The 19,302-nt window shown below is 40.9% G+C and overlaps 1 protein-coding gene and 1 non-coding gene across 6 annotated transcripts in view; one reads left to right on the forward strand and one right to left on the reverse strand.

Moving 5' to 3' along the window:
• The window catches only part of LOC126457583 (uncharacterized), a 273,738-nt gene that overhangs the window by 118,971 nt on the left and 135,465 nt on the right, over window positions 1-19,302 (forward strand). For 3 of the 5 annotated variants that reach the window (XM_050094008.1, XM_050094013.1, XM_050094011.1), the window contains exon 1: window positions 11,646-11,735. The exons of the other annotated variants lie outside the window; for them this stretch is intronic. In XM_050094008.1, coding sequence (XP_049949965.1) covers window positions 11,660-11,735 — 76 coding nt within the window. In that variant the 5' untranslated portion in view covers window positions 11,646-11,659. Of the gene's footprint in view, window positions 1-11,645; window positions 11,736-19,302 lie in introns of those variants that run through there. 5 annotated transcript variants of the gene reach the window in all.
• On the reverse strand, window positions 19,043-19,117 carry Trnas-cga (transfer RNA serine (anticodon CGA)). Its single transcript has one exon. It is a non-coding gene; the product is annotated as a tRNA-Ser (tRNA).

The raw sequence follows: 19,302 nt of genomic DNA on the forward strand, positions 1-19,302 counted from the left end.
TGTGGTTGCTAGGTGCTGATTGATGCTGAGCTAGAGACTGCCTCTGACTGACTGCGACTGCGACTCCAATTGCAAGTGACTGGGCCCTTCGGTCTGTGGTGGCTATCTAAATACTGGCGATCGAGAGGGCGTTGGCGGCGCATTGCTTACGAGTCTGTCTTTGACCTCTCTCCTGATAGGCACGTTTGAATCAACGCCTATTGTCGTTCTTCTTGCAACCTCTCTGCCAACTGGTGTACTAGCGACAGCTTACTCGTAGCGAAGGCTATCCCAGTGTTTATGTGCCGAGCCGTCATGCAAGATGTTATTCATCGTTTAAATGAGTGTCCTAGACGTGCTAGGATTTAAATGGCATTATTTGTAACCAGTAAATTCCTAAACTGTATATCTCTATACAAAAAAATTATTTGTCGATAGACTGTAACATCTATTTTCTTTTGATACACCAAGAACAAACTTTCTTTGGAGATTCCCTGTAAAACAGCGTAACAAGAATAGGTCAGGGTGTAGGTATAGTTGCAGTTAGTCGGCAAACCTCCAGGTCCTCCGAGGCTGCCACTAACAGGTGTAGTAATATAAACTGAAAGTTACTCACTTGGAACTTTAATCAAATCCCTTTCATTTTATGCTGTGTTTTATTAGATTTTTTCTGCACTGTTCTTACCATACTTTGTAACTAAACATAAATATGATGCATTGTATGTTAACATGATTACTTAATACGTACAACCTGTTTGAAGTTTCAAGACGACAAGTCTGAAACTTATGGCAATAAGTTGAATTGAATTGATCACAGCATGTTTAAATTCCGTTAATGTTAATGTGTGTGACATCTTATGGGACTTAACTGCTAAAGTCATCAGTCCCTAAGCTTACACACTACTTGACCTAAATTATCCTAAGGACAAACACACACACATACATGCCCGAGGGAGGACTCGAACCTCCGTCGGGACCAGCCGCACAGTTAAATTCCGTATGTACTAGTTCAATGGGCAACAGAACGGTTATTGCGCCACTCACATTTGCACTTTAAATAGACATTTTTATACTCTGTTATTCCCAGGAAACGTATTAGACACGCATGTAAACGTTTTTGTGTCTGGAAAGCAGTGGTTGGGAAACCTTTTACGGTGTCCTCCTCAAACAATAAGAGAATTTCCAATACAAAACTCATTCGCCAATTTCATGTCAGAATGCTCTTTGTACATCGAGGTGCGTAGCTTTGCGTATTATCACATCATGTCACTGTATTTGGATTCAGCATCAAAGTTGCAAGCGCTTGGCTTGCTTTTCAAACTTATCATGAGTACAGTAACGTCAGCGTCAAGCAGGTGTTTCTCAAGACAACTGAAAACTGGAAACGCGATGTCTTTAATTATTTAAATTAAAACAACCATTTTACTGCCTCCTAAAATATTGACAGTGGAACCTTAAAGAAACTACACACACAACTGTTTGTAATACTCTGTAATTGCTTGTTAGTGCGATATAAGAAATCACAAACATACGCATAAGGTAGTAATCGCTTTCATTTTCAAACAGATAAATCTTAAGTTATAAATATTGCAATTACTCAGAAAATAGTAATCGGATTCTGAAGAGAAAACGCCATCGAGTTCGCCTCTTTTTGAAATATGATATTAGCAGTAGGAATTGCAATAATTCAATTCGAAAAAGTGAAGTTGATACCGATATCTCTGTAATTGATGTACTGTCTGTCAGCTTGCCTCTTGCGGTTTTTTACCATCGGAAAGGCTCTTCTCTCTCAAACTTTGTTTCCACTTCCTAAATCTAGTGCCCATGCTCTTCTTGACATAGCCGACACATTCCAGTTTTGAGATAATTTTATCACCATAATGCTGAGCGGCTACTACACTGTTAGATGCTTTTGAGTCCCCAGCACCTAAGAATTTTGTTTAACAGACACCCCTTTCTTTCACAGATCGCCTAAAAATTTCAATAGTTGCGGATGCGTCCATACTACCACTTGTTTCTTCATAATTTCTATCACAGGTATGTTCTTCTTCCTTCCCTGATTTACATTTATAACAATATTTCGTTACAATCTGGAAGACTATTGCCTTTCCAGTAACCACACTAGTCACCGTTACAATAGAATTCTTAAAGCTGCAGCTGCACTTCTGCCAAACGTCGTCAGAAGCTGTGGTCAGTCATATCATCATTTATTTCAACAACTTCGTTTGCAACACCCTCCTTTGACTCACATGCAACAGATTCCACAGCAGTTCCAATAAATTTTTTATGCTTCAAACGGTTCAAATGGCTCTGAGCACTATGGGACTTAACTTCAGAGGTCATCAGTCCCCTAGAACTTAGAACTACTTAAACCTAACTAACCTAAGGACGACACACACATCCATGCCCGAGGCAGGATTCGAACCTGCGACCGTAGCAGTCACGCGGTTCCAGACTGAAGCGCCTAGAACCGCTCGGCCACTCCGGCCGGCCTGAACACAATTTTTCCCTTTCTTCGATAATCTGTTACCAAGAAATCCACGTTTCTTGAAAACACTTCGTTTTGACGTCATACGTTTTGAGAAATGCACCTGTTTATTCGTCACTTTTCTTCAGAAACACGTTAGCATTTCCACATAAAACGCGTGTTCGTGCCATGAAACGATACGATACTGATTTCGACAGTGATATCAATACAAACAACGTAATTTCACCTTAATAACTCTGTAATCCTAAGGTTCCTATATAAAAATTTACCGGTTTTTTTAAATATTGAAATAATGCATGTAAAAGTTTTAAAATTTTCAACAGATGTAGACGTTATAAAAAAAATAGTTCCAGTGCGAGTTTATAAGTTATATACCTATTTCTTCAAAAATTTCAAATTTTATAATGAGATAAAATCAAAAAAATGCGAAATTTTTTTCCATTCTAACTCTCTGCAAGTGATCTTTGACTCCGCGTATTATCTCATCTTGATCATTCCAAACAGCTATTCTCATCATCCACCGTGGCGTACCTCTTCTTAGAGTGAACAATTAATAAGTGACAGCGTCTTAGGTGACGAACAGAATGTTGTAACGAAAGAAAAACGAAAGCGCTTGAGTAAAGGAGGGAAACATGAAGTTAACATCTGTGAGTGGAAAGACAGTAAACGGAAGACACCGAGACGTGGTGTATCCTAATGTATCGAGAGAAAATGGTTCTGTCCCTGAAAAATTGCCTCCTGATGGTGTGAATAGGACAACGTAGTAGCAAATTTTATCCGACAATCACTAAGGAAAGGAAAAATGCACAACATCTTGCAAAGCATTGCAAGAAAGCTGACAGGTAACAGGACAATAAATCTTCCACCCATTTAACAAACTGCCAATCAAAAGTGCCAAGAAGAAACACTTAAATCACATGTGTCAGCATATCCCAGCTGAAAAGAGGGATGTCTATCTATTTCTATCTATGACTACCAAGTGAATAGTGGATCAGCACGTTAAACAGGAAAATTACGCGAGGCCATGTATCTAAGGAGGCTGGCAGCGTGTAAAGCCGCAGTGATGAGACAGCGGTTAGTGTACGAGAACATTTGGACGTGAAAAAAGCACGATCCTTTATGTTCGGAGGACTGTTGCACCTCCAGTCCGAGTGATACGTGAGTTGTCGTGCTGCACCATTCAGGAATTCCTGCGGAGGTCGTTGGCCTATGTTACGGTGATTAGACGCTCGCAAAACGTTTCCGAGACCGCGTCAACGTCACGGTCGCAATCTTGTTGGTGATAAGTCCCTGCGGCTGCGATAAGCTGACTCGCCCGTGAGCTAGGTCAGGCTCCGCACAGCCGCGCGTCAGCGATCACCAGCCCGCGGGCAGCTCACACTTCTGGCGATGAAATGCAGATCGTGGCAGACATCACTCCCGGGTCACATGAACGCAGGACTCTTTATTACTAAGGACGGGCTCACAACAATTTCTCGAATATGGACGCCAATAGTCAGTCATGCTTTCAATGATAAAATGATTCGCTAGTGTAATGGTGGCTGTTGATGTCCAAAGGGCACAATATTTCGGCGATCGATCCTGCCACCACCACTATGTCCACTAATGAAATGACCACCTGACAGCTCGATATCAGTTATATCAGCGCTTTCCCCCTCCATCCCTTGCTCTGCATGGGAGAAAGGGGAGGGGGGAGTTGAGAAGGGGAAAGGAGGAGGTAGTGGGCATAAACATTCCAATTTGAGCTAGCAGATGGTCATTTTATCAATGCATCTGATGCTGGAGACAGAATCAGTCGCCCTCATATTGTCCAATTTGGACACCAAGAGCAGGCAGTAAACTCGTGGATTATTTTGTCATCAAATACGACGGTAGAAAGTGAAGAACCATGCTTTCACTGTTCTGTTTATTTGATCTCGTGGTGTGACGAGCGACTAATTTTGAGTATATACCAGAGTCAAAGTACTGAAATCGATAGGAATGGTAGCAAGAAGGAAGCAAATATCAGAAGGGACAATAACAGCAATGACAGAAAATACTACTGGAACGAAATGAATTGCACGCATATTCTCTGCATCAGATTGCCGTTGACACTGATATGTTGGCAGACTCAGAGAAGGAACTAAATAAAATACTTAAGGCCTTATGTTAAGAGATAGCAAAACAAAAAACAAATTCCAAGAAGACAAAAGCCATGGTTGTAAACAAGAAACGAGGTAGAGGTAAGGCCTACATAAGAACAAGCAGCAAGCAGCTCGAGCAAGTAAGCGAATTTCACTACCTCAGCAGCACTGTAGAGACTTCTCAAGGAAATCAAGAGAAGGATGGCACTGGCCAGGAGCGCCTTCCGAAATACGAGAACAATACGGAAAATAAGGTCCGACAGATCGTGAAATGGGAACGACAGTGAAAATCCGATGAACCTTTGCTCAGATGCGTTGGGTAGTGTCTGTAGTACGTCTGTCGATCACGTCACGTCAATTTTTTCAGTTCTGAGCGCTCAGTGAGCACGTAAAGATGCCTAGAAAACAGTGTCTCCCACCAAGTATGAGTGGCTGTGATAGATTTAGCCTCATTTCATGCAACTCACACAACGGAACTGTCATGCATTTCCTTCTTCATGACGATTCTTGGCCGCACATGGCAGGGGAAATGAGGACGCTGCTGCAGTGTCTCGGATGAGTAGTGTTTGATCACCCACCATACAGCTCGGACTTGGCTCCCTTTCATTTTCATCTCTGCCCACATGAATCGCTGTGCTACGAAGACAACATTTTGGCGCAGGCAGTACGCTGAAGCTCAACATAGAGACTTGGCAGAAACCACAGGCTGTGCCTTCTATGACGAGGATATTGGGAAGTTAGTACAATGCTATGACAGACGTCTTGGTCGGAGCAGCGATTATGTAGAGAAGTAGTTGGAAGAGGTAGCTAACTGTTGCAAATAAAACATGTTTCTATTTTGCGACCTGTCGGACCTTACTTCCCTAGTAGCCCTCGTAAAAAGAACCTTCTGCTGAACAAGAACATAACCATACTCAGTAAGAAAATATTTGTAAATACCTTTTTATGGAGTGTCCTGACATGCGGATGTGAAACCTGGACCTTAGCAAAGCAGATGAAACCTCCCCTTGAAGCTGGGGAAATACTTACAGGTACTAGTTGGTCTGACAAAAAAACGAGTGAGGTGACTGTTCAAGAAATAGGAAAGAAGAAAGAACTACCGAAAGTTAAGGGCCAGCGCAAAGCATAATTCACTGGACACTTGATTAGAAACGATATTCTGTTATAAAACATCTTCGAAGGCAAAATCGTACGGAAGAAAATGAAGGGACGACCGAGAACATCCTATTTGGAAAGTATGTTCAATGAGATGGGATGTTCTTCATACATGGAGATGAAGAGGTCTGCTGAAGAGCGGAAGCTGTGACTGCAGAGACAAGGCTTAGCTTTTTGAAACAAGAAAAAAGATCTCTTACCTTGTCACACTAAAATCTCTAATTATAAAAAAGGCTCTAAAAATGTCGATGAATGTCATTGTAAAACAAAGTTAAGAAAGATTTCGAACAAAATACCTTCATTAGACTTCGAGGTACTTTCCATTATTGAGAAAAATAAACTTTTGAAAACGTTTATTAAGTTGCTGCAAACTTTCAGTGAAGGTTTCTTTTGTAAGTGATCGGAATGTTGACTTCTCATATCTTTCAACGTCTGGTTAAGTCGATGTAGGCAGCTCTACACTGCGATTGTGATGTTCAGCTCAAACCGATAACATTAGTGACGCGTTCTGTTCAAAAATCAAATCTCGAACAGATCTTCCCCTTATTCTCTTCGTTAATATTAATACCGCTGAGTACAAATATCTATGATGTGAAGGTAGCGCAGAGCGGACGTTGCCAGCACCAAACGGGAAACGTTCAAAATGGTTCAAATGGCTCTGAGCACTATGGGACTTAACATCTGTGGTCATCAGTCCCCTAGAACTTAGAACTACTTAAACCTAACTAACCTAAGGACATCACACACATCCATGCCCGAGGCAGGATTCGAACCTGCGACCGTAGCAGTCGCGCGGTTCCGGACTGAGCGCCTAGAACCGCTAGACCACCGCGGCCGGCAACGGGAAACGTCACTTGGCGTTTGGTACGACGCTGACAGTTTGAGCAAAGAGTGAAACTTTAGTGTTAATCATATTTGGCCTGTTTCACATTTGTTTATTAGTAACAGCGAAGGAGAATAATAGTTGCATGCAAATCTAAATACGTGAAAGGACGAACAGTTGGTTTCAGTGGGTACAGGGGTTGGAGATAATATGGAAACACAAAAAAGCGCAACTTATTACCATGCCTATAAGGGTTTAAGAAACCTGTTGGCATTCTAAATATCCTCCAGACCTCTTCGAGTGGGTAAATACAGATCCTGTATGGTTCTCTTGGCAATCTTGTACCATCCCTTCTGTACAATGGCAGCAAGTTTAGGTAACGATGATGGAGGGGGCAGCGATCACGTCTCTCCAAAATAGAAACAAAGGCTTAATAATATTGAGATCTGGATACTGTAGTGGCCAGGTGTGATGCGACAATTCATCCCCGTGATCACAAAACCAGTCCTGTACGATCCGAGTTATGTGAACAGGGGTCCTGCCGTCTAGGAACACAGTATTACCATTTGGGAACAAACATTGTACCATGGGACGGACCTGATCGGCCGAAGTGGTCACATAATCCTTGGCAGTAAAGTTATCTTCAAGAGCAACCAAGGGGCCCGTGGAATACCGCGATATGGCTGCGCAAATTATCACTGAAATTCCTTTATTTTTCACCCCTGGTACGTAAATTAGGCCTTTTTTTGCCAGTGTTCGTGAGAGCGACATTCATTTCCGCAGTGCCTTTTTCAGCTGTTGTCCTCTTACGTTTCGTCACAAACCTCTTCAATGACTGTCTGTCACTATCAGTCAGCGTTATAGACGGTTTAAACCTTCTGTACAGTGCCTCTTGAAACACCAAACACCGGCTTCCTTGGCTACGGAAGCATCTACGAGCACCAACAACTTGTCCACGTTCGACGTTACTTATCTCCGACACAGTGCTCTCACATCTACACGGAGCACTGTTATGTCACGACTGCAACGAATTAAGAACAATGCACGACTGATGTTCGTGGTCAAATACAACAATGGAACCTGCAGGCTTTGCTAACATCTGCATTTATTCAGGCATGCGTATTTCGCTTTGCTTCCATATTTTTTGTCCAACCCCTGAAAGTACCACAATGTCACGTGAGCTGGGAAGCAATATGTCTAGGCGGCAAAAGTCCTGTTATGTGCATCTGAACAATCAAGTCAAAGAAATTCGTACTCTACTGTTAATACTCATATCTTTGGCATCAGTCTCATGGATGACTGCCAATTTGTGCCAGCTTTAGTCGTACGTTTTCGGTGCTATGTGTTATTTTGCATGTTGACAGTCGGCAGAAATGTGATCAACAGTTCCTTTCCATCTTGAAGCCATTTTTTTTTTAATTTTTTTTTTTTTTTTACAGTCGTATTGACCAGCTAGGATCACGTTAAGATCTTCAGTTCCTCTTCTTCCTTTGTTGTTGTTTCCTGTTTTTCCAATATTCCCTCATTTTCTCCCCATGAAGTCTCCTCCTTTCATCTGTCCATGTTGTTCCTGATTTTTTATTTCTTATGCTTTGAAAGCCTTCCAAATTTAGTATTTCATTTTTAAAACGGTTTCTTTCTGCTATTTCTGATTCTTTGATGTTGCTTCTGTCTAGATCTTTCCTTACTTCTGCTATTGTCGATTTCTTCTTCCAGAAATATAGGAGTATTTGTTTTGTTAGTCTATTTCCATCCATTCGGTAGAGGTGTCCGAAAAAGGTTAATCTTCGTTTGACCAATACTTCAGATATTTTCTCTATATTTTTGTAGATCTCCTCATTACTTCTTATTTTCCAACCATCTGCAGTTTTTATTGCGCCCATTATTTTTCTAGTAATCCTTCTTTCCATTACTTCTAGTTTGTCGATCTTTTAGATCATCGTTAGGCACTCAGATCCATATAAACATTCTGGTTGTACCACTGTGGTGTAGAGTTTTAGTTTTGTTTTTCTAGATATACATTTCTTGTTGTAAATATTTTTGGTCAGACCATATGCTCTTTCCATCTTGTTAATTCTTACGTCAATTGCAGATTTTTCTAGTCCATTTTGTTGTATAGTTTCTCCAAGATATTTAAATTTATTTACTGCTCTATTTTAACTATTTGTGTTTCTATGAATTTTGGCGCATTTTTTATATTTGTCATGAATTTTGTTTTTTCAGTTGAAATTTTGATACCAGTTCTGTTTGCAATTTTTTCCAGAAGGTTTATTTGAATAACTGCTTCCGTCAGGTTTTCTGAAAGTATTGCAAAATCATCCGCAAAAGCCAAGCAGTTTATCTTAATTCCATTTGTTTTCCTTCCAAGAGTTATTGGTTCAGTTTTGTGATTTTTTTAGCTCCGAATTCCAGATCCTTACATTTTTTTCTAGAACACAATTAAACAGTAAAGGTGATAAACCAACACCCTGTCTAAAACCAGTTTTTATTTCAAATGGCTGAGATACTTTTCCCATAAATTTGACTTTTGATATTGTACCCGTTAGTGTTTCACGAATTATATTTGCTAATTTTGATTTAACACCAAATTCTCTAATGCCCTTATCTATTGGTTCTCTGTCTATACAATCAAATGCTTTCTTGAAATCAATAAATGACACTATTATAGGTTTGCTGGTTAACATTTTATGGCGAATTATTGACTTTAAGTTAAAAATTTGTTCTCCACAGGATCTTCCCTTTCGAAAACCACCCTGATATTCTCCCAATTGTTTGTCTAAAGTATCTACCACTCTGCTCAGGATAATTTTTGATAATATTTTGTATGCCACTGGCAGAAGCGACACTCCTTTGTAATTATTGACATTATGTTTGTCTCCCTTTTTACGTAGTGGGTGGATTAATGCTGTTTTCCATTCAGCTGGAATATTTTTCAGTTTTCCAAATGTTCTCAAAAAACATTTATTTTATAAGTAACCATTTATTTTATAAGTAACCATTTATTTTATAAGTAAGTACATTGTATACTAGCGGTTTCGGTTTCATATACGTGTGCCAATGTTGTATGTGCCGCCATTACCGTTTTTGGCAGTTTGTGAGAGAGATTGATGCTTACGTCTTGTTCCGTTGGCCTACGACACGACTCTTCCAAAATCAGTTATGTTCAGCTGCAGTGGCGGCTGCTGTGTAAGAGCACAAGAGCACAGGAACACTCTAACTTTCGACACCCTGCGGAATTGATTATTATTCTTTGAATGCTGTTAAATGCTACAATCAGAAAGATATGGCACTTACATTTAAGGCGCTACTGTTCCTCTAGACTCCGTGAAAATTGGCAACAGGATCGCGAGCACACCTTAAGTTGTGCACGTTTTCAGGAGCTTTTGCGCATGCGTAACTCGAGTGATGTAATCGCCTTACGGGCCAAACACATACGGATTTGATGGTTCACAATGTGCACAGCTAGCCCTCGCCACTCAACTAGAAGTTTACATTAGCGCCACCATGTTGTAGAATACTTTCATCCCCGTTCGCTAGGCATAAATCCTACTATATATAGCACACTTCTCAGATATGCTAATTCACTCACTATGTATTGTAGTAAAAATAGATCGGACGTCAGTATATGTCAAAGTTGTACAGACAATAAACTTTTTTGTAGGTTTCTGAATGACTTAGAGTATACTAAGTTACGAATTTTATCATACAGTAATCAATTTGAGGAGCTGACAATCATAAGAGCCTAAGGCACATCACCGTCAGTTGTGAGATTGTAGCATTTATTCATGCTTCTGTAATCTATTGATATTTTGGTGAGTCAGGTTTATCTGTGCTGTAGGCCCACATTGCATATACGAAAATTGAGGAAAATCTGTATCATTGGTTTCCCTGCTGTTCATTTACAAGTGGAATCGACGGCTGTGTGCTTTAGGTCATTATGGCTCTCAGCGCCTCATTTGTATTCTAGCCATGTGACCATGTTGGTAGACATTACTATTTGAGTTTAATCATTTTCACAAATGGCACTTTGTGTTTGGAGTTGGTTGTTTACTGTGTGGGAATCGGCTTTCGTGTGCAGTGTAAACATGACCTATGTTGAATTTGTTTTAAATGGTAACAGAAAAGCAAAGCAGTGAGGACGGGGCCGACCACACAGTTTTAATCTGCCAGGAAGTTTCATATCCACGCACACTCCGCTGCAGAGTGAAAATCTAACTCTGGGAATAGAAAAGAAAATTACCAGGAAAAGTTAGCCGCAAAGGTACAAGGGCCTCCGAGAATAGATCCTTTGACTGAGAGAATGACGAATTCAAAACAGCGTGATTACAAGAAAGCATTTAACGAGGAAGTGTACAGTTAGCACAAGTTTTTGTGTGGGTGTAGCGTAAGAATATCGCATTTTTCAGCCCCGAAGTAATTCGTGAACTCATATATCTCTTAGGCTCATTGGCTCTGAGCACTATGCGACTTAACTTCTGAGGTCATCAGTCGCCTAGAACTTAGAACTATTTAAACCTAACTAACCTAAGGACATCACACACATCCATGCCCGAGGCAGGATTCGAACCTGTGACCGTAGCGATCACGCGGTTCCAGACTGAAGCGCCTAGAACCGCACGGCCACACCGGCCCGCTATCTCTTAGGGATCTTCTACATTTGTCCAAAAAGAAAAAATGGAAAACCAGGAAAACTCCCACTTACAAACAAATGCGAAATGGAGAGTTGCGAAAGCTTACACATTATTTCGTTGTTGCCCTAAACTGTATTTAATTACGTACAAAGCAAAATTGCACAGAAACAATGCTTTCTTTTATCAGATAAGTAATGCATCTTATTATTATTATTGTTATTATTATTACTATTATTATTATTATCATTATTAATGTTGTTGTTATTATTGGCAGTGGCTGTATTTGTATAAACTTGTTGATAAGCGTAATTGTTATTCAGCAGATGCTATTAATTTCACACTCTCAAATTTATCTGCATCTAAAAATTTGGGAACACCCCGAATGTATTCGCAGGAGCCGCCATTGTTCAGCTGACCAAAGCCGACAAATATGCTTCACTTAAAAAATGTTCGTTACGACATGGCGCTTCTCGACAAGGCTGTGAATGTGCATACACTGCCGTACAGATGTGGTGCTATCACCAATTGTTTTGGAGGTATCTTCTATTTCATTGCATATTTAGTGGTTTCTTTGTTCCTCCATAGACTATATGTGAACTAAACTTCATTGACTTGTGAAACTGCATTCCTAGCGTTATAAAAATCATTGTGCCGCAACATTATAAAGTCATGTGTTGTTCTAGTTTCCGAAGAGAGATTTACGCCTCAAACACTAGAAATTGTTTTTATTTAGTCAAATATTTTCTCGACTCTCAGTTCTCCGATACAACTGAAAGCGTTATAACTTCTTTACGGAACTGTAATGGTTCAAATTGTCTTACAGAACCAACGACCGATATCTTCATGTTTGTAAGTATAAATACTGTTCTCAAAACATTCCGCTTTCGAGACAAAGAGCCTCGTCACAGTTCACAGTAACCAAAGAGGAAACGGATGTGTGGCCGCGGTAACTTGTGGCCGCTTTGCGGTTTCACATTCACACAGTCAGTTGTCGTTTTTTCCAAAGATATTCGTTGCTTGATCTACAAAATCAACTTACTATAGTAATTGCAACTTAGTGTTTCCATCATAAATAAATACGTATGGCAACGGCAAGCAAGATAATACCAGACTGAAATATATTAAATATCCCGATACGTATTCCTCTGCAGTGTTGACAGAGTATACGACGATGAGATTTACTCTCGATGAAATGATAACATTTGAAAACGAATATGATAAAATAAGGTTGTCGTCCATAAACGTCTTTTTTGTTCTATAATACTGCCGTTGCTGTCAAACAACCAGTTCCAGCCGAAGATCATGTTAACAGCGGCCAGCTTTGCTTCCCGTCTCTCGACAGCACGACACACTAACATACGAGTGAACTGTCGCGCGCTCACTGCTGTGAAAGTTGTCGTGTGACGGTTGAAACGACACTAGCGCTCCTAGGGACAAGAGGGCGAGTCGTAACATTAATGTTTGTTTTCAGTTATTTTTCTACTTGATTAACGAAATGGTTATTGTATTTTTGCATTCCAAACATCAGTAAATTATCAAGAGCCATGAACAACCGTGAAATAAATGTAGAAGGAGCCGTATCTCACTGAATCAGTGACATAAGCTACAACTTATTCATAACTGCAGCTTCCGCCGTTGAAATCAATAGAACATAAACACCGTATTTCATACCCGAGAAACATATATTTCTCCTGCTAACTGTTATTATGATAGCGACTTATCTTGACACTTAACAATTTTGTACGGAGTCTAATGATTCACATTTTCTTGCACTTCACTCAGATTTCTACTACATTAATATTTTTTAAAATGTAATTAGTTTTTCTTCAAAAGACGACTGGGTTGAAAATACTTGCCTCGGACGTACTAACAATTGTAGAATTGGTTTCTTCTATGTTGGGAAATACTTTTATTGCTTCTGACGTTCTAAAATCACGTCTGTGAGGTTATCTATTCAACTGCTGCTGTGGTGACTTCTTTCGTACGTTAAGTGATGAAGGTCTTGTAAATTTCCTACGTTTCACTTTCAACGATTTGGCCGGAAGTGCAGCGAACAAAACTTCACGTTTTGTATAATATATACGACGTCTTTCTGCAAAAGGCAAGGTCTTCTGCTGCTTACTACCCATTTTTGTTCTTAAAGGAAAACGACATCCTTCAGTAAATAGCTGTACGTTACAAGAGACCGTAAATGAATTGTCCTATAATGTACCGTTTCATACATGCCAGAATTTTAAGGAAACTAAAGAAAGACAATTGACGTTATTAGTTTATCGGCAATTTTTATTGCACTACATACGCTCCCTTTTGTAAAACCTATGTTACACATCAGTATAAACGATATCATTCGCACTCATCCGATATCGAATTAAAAAGTACAGCTTGTGTCTGCTAGGAGCGTTGCTGCCGCAGTATATAACGAAAATGAGCGGCAGTGTCGTGTCTGTAGGTGTCAGACTGTGACAGCACAAAGTCTGCAATATAACCGATGGTTACCAAATAAATCTCTGCCATATTTGCTAAGAACACAGCACATGACGTCGGAAGCAACGTTTGGTACGAAACAGTGTGAGTGGAGGTCATCAGTATCTACTCGAGGCGTTTTGGGCGCAAAAAGTTCAGTTAAAGAAATTCGTCTCGAAAACCAAACAAGTATGAGATAGGAATAACTCTGAGCATTTCCGACCGCCGTATGTGCTTGTCTGGGAAGCACCCTGTGAGAAAAGTTACAACCAGTATTCACTTCAGAGGAAGCTCGACGTCGTTACTGAAATGGAATTTCATATTCATTTCGTAACGGTTGATCGATAAGAGCGGTGAATGTCTACGATGACAGCGAGGTATTTTGTTAACTCGCTTGGCGATTGGTAAGCGTACTCCTCTTGCGATTTTGTTTAAACTTTCAAAAATGTGAAACGAGCTGTTCTTAATTGGTAACTACATAGAGTGACCGGTGTCACGAGTTAGGTAAAAATAAATAAAGAATTAGTTCACGTATAGGCAAAATATTTTCGTCTAAAGAACCGGATTGCACTCCAGCTACGAACTGACTGGAGCGACGTTCAGGAGTCTCTGTACCGTTACCCAAACAGTTTACTGTTGGATTAAATAATTTATTCATTGTTGCTCATCTGGGTAGCTGATATTGACTGCCTGTGACGTAACCTTTTGATGCAATACGAGTAGAATTTTTATGCATTTTTAATCTGTAAGGGCGGTACAAAATTACGCAGTAGAGTGAAAGAGTCATTCGAGTATTTGTACAGTCCTACATTTATGCATAATTTCCTAAAGTCCTGTGACTTTTAAGCCGACGGTTGATCTCACGGAAACGTGCGTTGATCTGCATTTATTACTTTCTATGGCACCTAACTCTTACTAATTTATCCTTTAAAACTATAACCTAATATTTTAAAAAGAATCTAATCATATTAGCAAATTAACCTACTACCATTAGAAAGTGACCCTTTTAAAGTCAGTACCGCCATTAGACTGTTTTTTATTTGCAGTGTTACATTACACGATCATGATTTAAGCTTTAAAGCGCCATTATCAAGTGTTTTAATGTTAAACAGTGCCTAAGATGGCATAATGTCGTGTTTAAAATACACTATTAAATACACTGTTAAATACGACAGTATGCCATCTTAGGCACTGTATAACATTAAAGCACTTGATAATGGCACTTTAAAGCTGAAATCATGGTTGTGTAATGTAACACTGAAAATAAAAAACAGTCTAATGGCGGTACTGACTTTAAAGAAATATATTATGACTGTGGCCCCACATTACGAAAAAAAAATTATTAAAAAGTGATGAGGAGAGAAGAAATTTAAAAAAATATATGGACTGAAATAATGGAAAGATAATGAAATATAAACAGGGAACCACAAATTTATGTAGAAATTGACGTACGAGTGCTGCATTTGAAGTTCGTTGCAGAGGTTTTTTTCTCTTTTCTTTTCTTTTTTAGCTGAATTCCGTTGACAGGAGGTGGTGTCAGGTTCAGACTTATAGTATGGAGCAGTGACTAACAGTTGTTATGTTTGTTTAAATATACTGAGTTCTTTTGTCAAAAACAGTTCGTCTCAGCTACAGTGATTTGCAGCAGCTTGCTCGATCACTACCCTAGTTCTTCTTCGCTGTGCGCTTTCAGAAAATTGGGTGCGGGCACCAGCTTAGGAAACGATGGGCCAGAAACAATTAATCTGGCAATTTAATTCAATCCACGACAGTCGACTCGTTTGTAGGTATATTTTATTCTTCCAGCCCGTAAGTCATGTCCTAGGGCTCTAGGTCTTCTTCTGATGCTTGGTCCTCCTTTATAGAAATCCACAATATGGATTACCTTCGCCCATGTATTTACATGAGAACGACTGCACAAATCTTTCTGGAAACTACAGTACGAAGATTCTGGAGGGTTTCAGGTGCATTCTCGAAGATCCTGTCCTTTAGATAATCCCAAAAGAAGTCAGCCTGAAAAAAATAAAAAAAGGAAAACATTAGACAAAATACATGGAGAAGCGGTCATTCCGGATGGTGCTGGTTTTGGAAGAAATAAGGTGTTGAATGCGTACCTCACCATAACAGTACGTCCATGATTTGTGTAAAATGTCTTTATGATACACAAATGCTGTTCAAATGTTCGTGCTTCTATTGTGAAAAGTGAACTAAGGTACTGTTGAGGGAGCTCCGCAATTTTCAGAGCTACAATACAACAATATCACAAGGAGACTCATTTATGGCATTCGATTAAACCACAATTACAGACACTTTCTGCCACCGGCATTGCACCACTCTGTATTTGCCACAGCATGTTCCCCTGAAAATAAGAGGATGCATGTCGTTTGCGGTACGATGAGTCTCCAACACGTTTTGGATAGGTAGGTCAGGACTAGTTACATGCCTCGCACGTTTCCTCGATCTTAAGCGTTTGAAATTTGTATGTGGTATTAACTAAACAAGTGGCTTATGAAGCGGACAGTGCTAACGCAGACACACCCTTCATCAATGTGTTGTGGAAGCCAGAAGCCGGGGAGGGGGACAGGCAGTCCATGACCCGGCTGAAGCATGAATGTGTAGGTTCAAGCAGAGGACATTTTTTTACAAAAAATTGAGTTTCTAGCTTTAGGGATTTGTAAACTATTGGTTCACTGAGCAGGTAATATATATATAAGTGTATGGACACATTTCCCCGGTTTTGGTATGAAGGAAACGCCCCCAAATTTTTTATAAGTATTTACGATACACCCTGTGTATAACTGAGCCTTTACACCCTATATACAAGGTGAATCACCTAAAACTTGCACCGCAAATATTACGAAGTGGAAAGGGTTATTCATGTGCGGTTTTCACAGAATGGATTGGCACTCAGGGGCTCGTCTTGTTAGCCAGCCGACAGACTGAAATAATACTTAGAGAGTGTGCATATTTTGTGCAAACATACACATTTTAAATGGAACATCGCCTATTAAAATTAACAAACTCGATGTAGGGTAAATTATAATGTCAGTGGTGTTTGTTGCAGGATTCTGGTGCAAGTCGTTTACGAGATATGTCATTTTGAAAAGTTCCTACGTTAACATCTGTAGAACAACACAAGTTCATACACTAGTTATATGGATTCTGGCAAGTAACGACAAAACTGACCATCACATGCTGTGTTCAAAATAGCCACCGCAGCGGCAATACACACTTACAGTCTGGTATCGAAAGAATGCTGCACATGTGCTAGCATTTCAGCGGAGATGTGTGAACAGTATGCACACACTATGTGATCAAAAGTATCCGGACACGCCCCCTCCCAAAAAAAACATACGTTTTTCATATCAGGTGCATTGTGCTGCCACCTACTGCCAGGTACTCCATATCAGCGACCTCAGTAGTCATTAGACACCGTGAGAGAGCAGAATCGGGCACTCTACGAAACTCACGGACTTCGAACGTGGTCAGGTGATTTAGTGTCACTTGCGTCATACATCTGTACGCGATATTTCCACACTCCTAAACATACCTAGGTCCACTGTTTCCGACGTGATAGTGAAGGGCAGACGTGAAGGGACACGTACAGCACAAAAGCGTACAGGTCGACCTCTTCTGTTGACTGACAGAGACCGCCGACAGATGAAGAGGATCGCAATGTGTAATAGGCAGACATCTATCCAGAGCATCACAAAGGAATTCCAAACTGAATCAAGATCCACTGCAAGTACTATGACAGTTAGGCGGGAGGTGAGAAAACTTGGATTTCATGGTAGAGCGGCTGCTCATAAGCCACGTATCACGCCGTTAAATGACAACCGACGCCTCGGTTGGATGTAAGGAGAGTAAACATTGGACGATTGAACAGTGGAAAAACTTTGTGTGGAGTGACGAATCACGGTTAACAATGTGGCAATCCGATGGCAGGGTGTGGGTATGGCGAATGCCCGGTGAACGTCATATGCCAGCGTGTGTAGTACCAACGGTAAAATTCGGAGGTGGTGATGTTATGGTGTGGTCGTGTTTTCCGTGGAGGGGGCTTGCACCACTTGTTGTTTTGCGTGGCACTATCAAAGCATAGGCCTACATTCGTGTCTTGAGCACCTTCTTGCTTCCCACTGTTGAAGAGCCATTCGGGGATGGCGATTGCATCTTTCATCACGATCGAGCACCTGTTCATAAAGCACGGCCTGTGGTGGAGTGGTTACACGACACTAACATCCCTGTAATGGACTGACCTGCACAGAGTCCTGACCTGAGTCCTACAGAACACCTTTGGGGTATTTTAGAACGCCGACTTCGTGCGAGGCTGCACCGACCGACATCGATACCTCTCCTCAGTGCAGCACTCCGTGAAGAATGGGCTGCCATTCCCCAAGAAATCTCCCAGCACCTGATTGAACGTATGCCTGCGAGAATGGAAGCTGTCATCAAGGTTAAGGGTGGGCCAACACCATACTGAATTCCAACATTACCGATGTAGGGTGCAACGAACTTGTAAGTCACTTTCAGCCAGTGTCCGAATACTTCTGATCACATAGTGTATCATCGGGTGTACTTGTTATGTCTTTGTAGACAGCATCTTTCAGCTTTCCCCACAGAAAAAAGTAGATAGGTGCCAAACCTGGGGTACAGGCCGGCCGAGGTACAGGTCCTCTGTGTCCAATACAATGATTTTAAAACTATTCGTGAAGACATACTGTAATACTTCTTGCACTATGGGCTGGACAGCCATGATGTTGGTACCTCAGGTACACCTAGTCTGCAGAGAAACGTCTTCTAGCATCCGTAGAAGATGGTCTGTTAGGAGACCGCGACTGTTTAGCGCATCCATAGTTCTATCCCACACTATACGTTCGCACTCGATGGACGCTGAAGTTCCAACTCACGGAGGCAACTGGGACTGTCAACAGACCAATGATACATGTTTCGGCAGTTTACCTGATCATGATTGGTAAATGTGGCTTCATCACTAAACAAGATACATGATACTCCTCAAGTATCCTGTCTAAAATTAACAAATTCTCATTATCGTTTCCATGCAGCCCTTCATGGAAAGAGATGTGATAGGAGTGGAAACCATGTCGATGGAGAATACGCAGGACACTTGACTGACTCATGCCACTTCCTCGTGCAATTGCTCGGGAGCTAATGCGCGTGTGGACTAGAACAGCAGCATGGGCATTAATTTCCCCTCGTCTGTCTCACTTCTTTCCTTCTGTTGCGTTGTCTAGATGTTACGCTGTCACTTTCAGGTACTTGGTTGAAGAGGTTGATAAATAATTGCCGAGATCCAGAATGAGATTTTCACTCTGCAGCGGAGTGTGCGCTGATATGAAACTTTCTGGCAGATTAAAACTGTGTGCCCGACCGAGACTCGAACTCGGGACCTTTGCCTTTCGGGGGCAAGTGCTCTACCAACTGAGCTACCGAAGCACGACTCACGCCCGGTACTCACAGCTGTACTTCTGCCAGTACCTCGTCTCCTACCTTCCAAACTTTACAGAAGCTCTCCTGCGAACCTTGCAGAACTAGCACTCCTGAAAGAAAGGATATTGCGGAGACATGGCTTAGCCACAGCCTGGGGGATGTTTTCAGAATGAGATTTTCACTCTGCAGCGG

Source organism: Schistocerca serialis, chromosome 2 (genome assembly GCF_023864345.2).
Source record: "Schistocerca serialis cubense isolate TAMUIC-IGC-003099 chromosome 2, iqSchSeri2.2, whole genome shotgun sequence".
NCBI classification, from domain to species: domain Eukaryota; kingdom Metazoa; phylum Arthropoda; class Insecta; order Orthoptera; family Acrididae; genus Schistocerca; species Schistocerca serialis.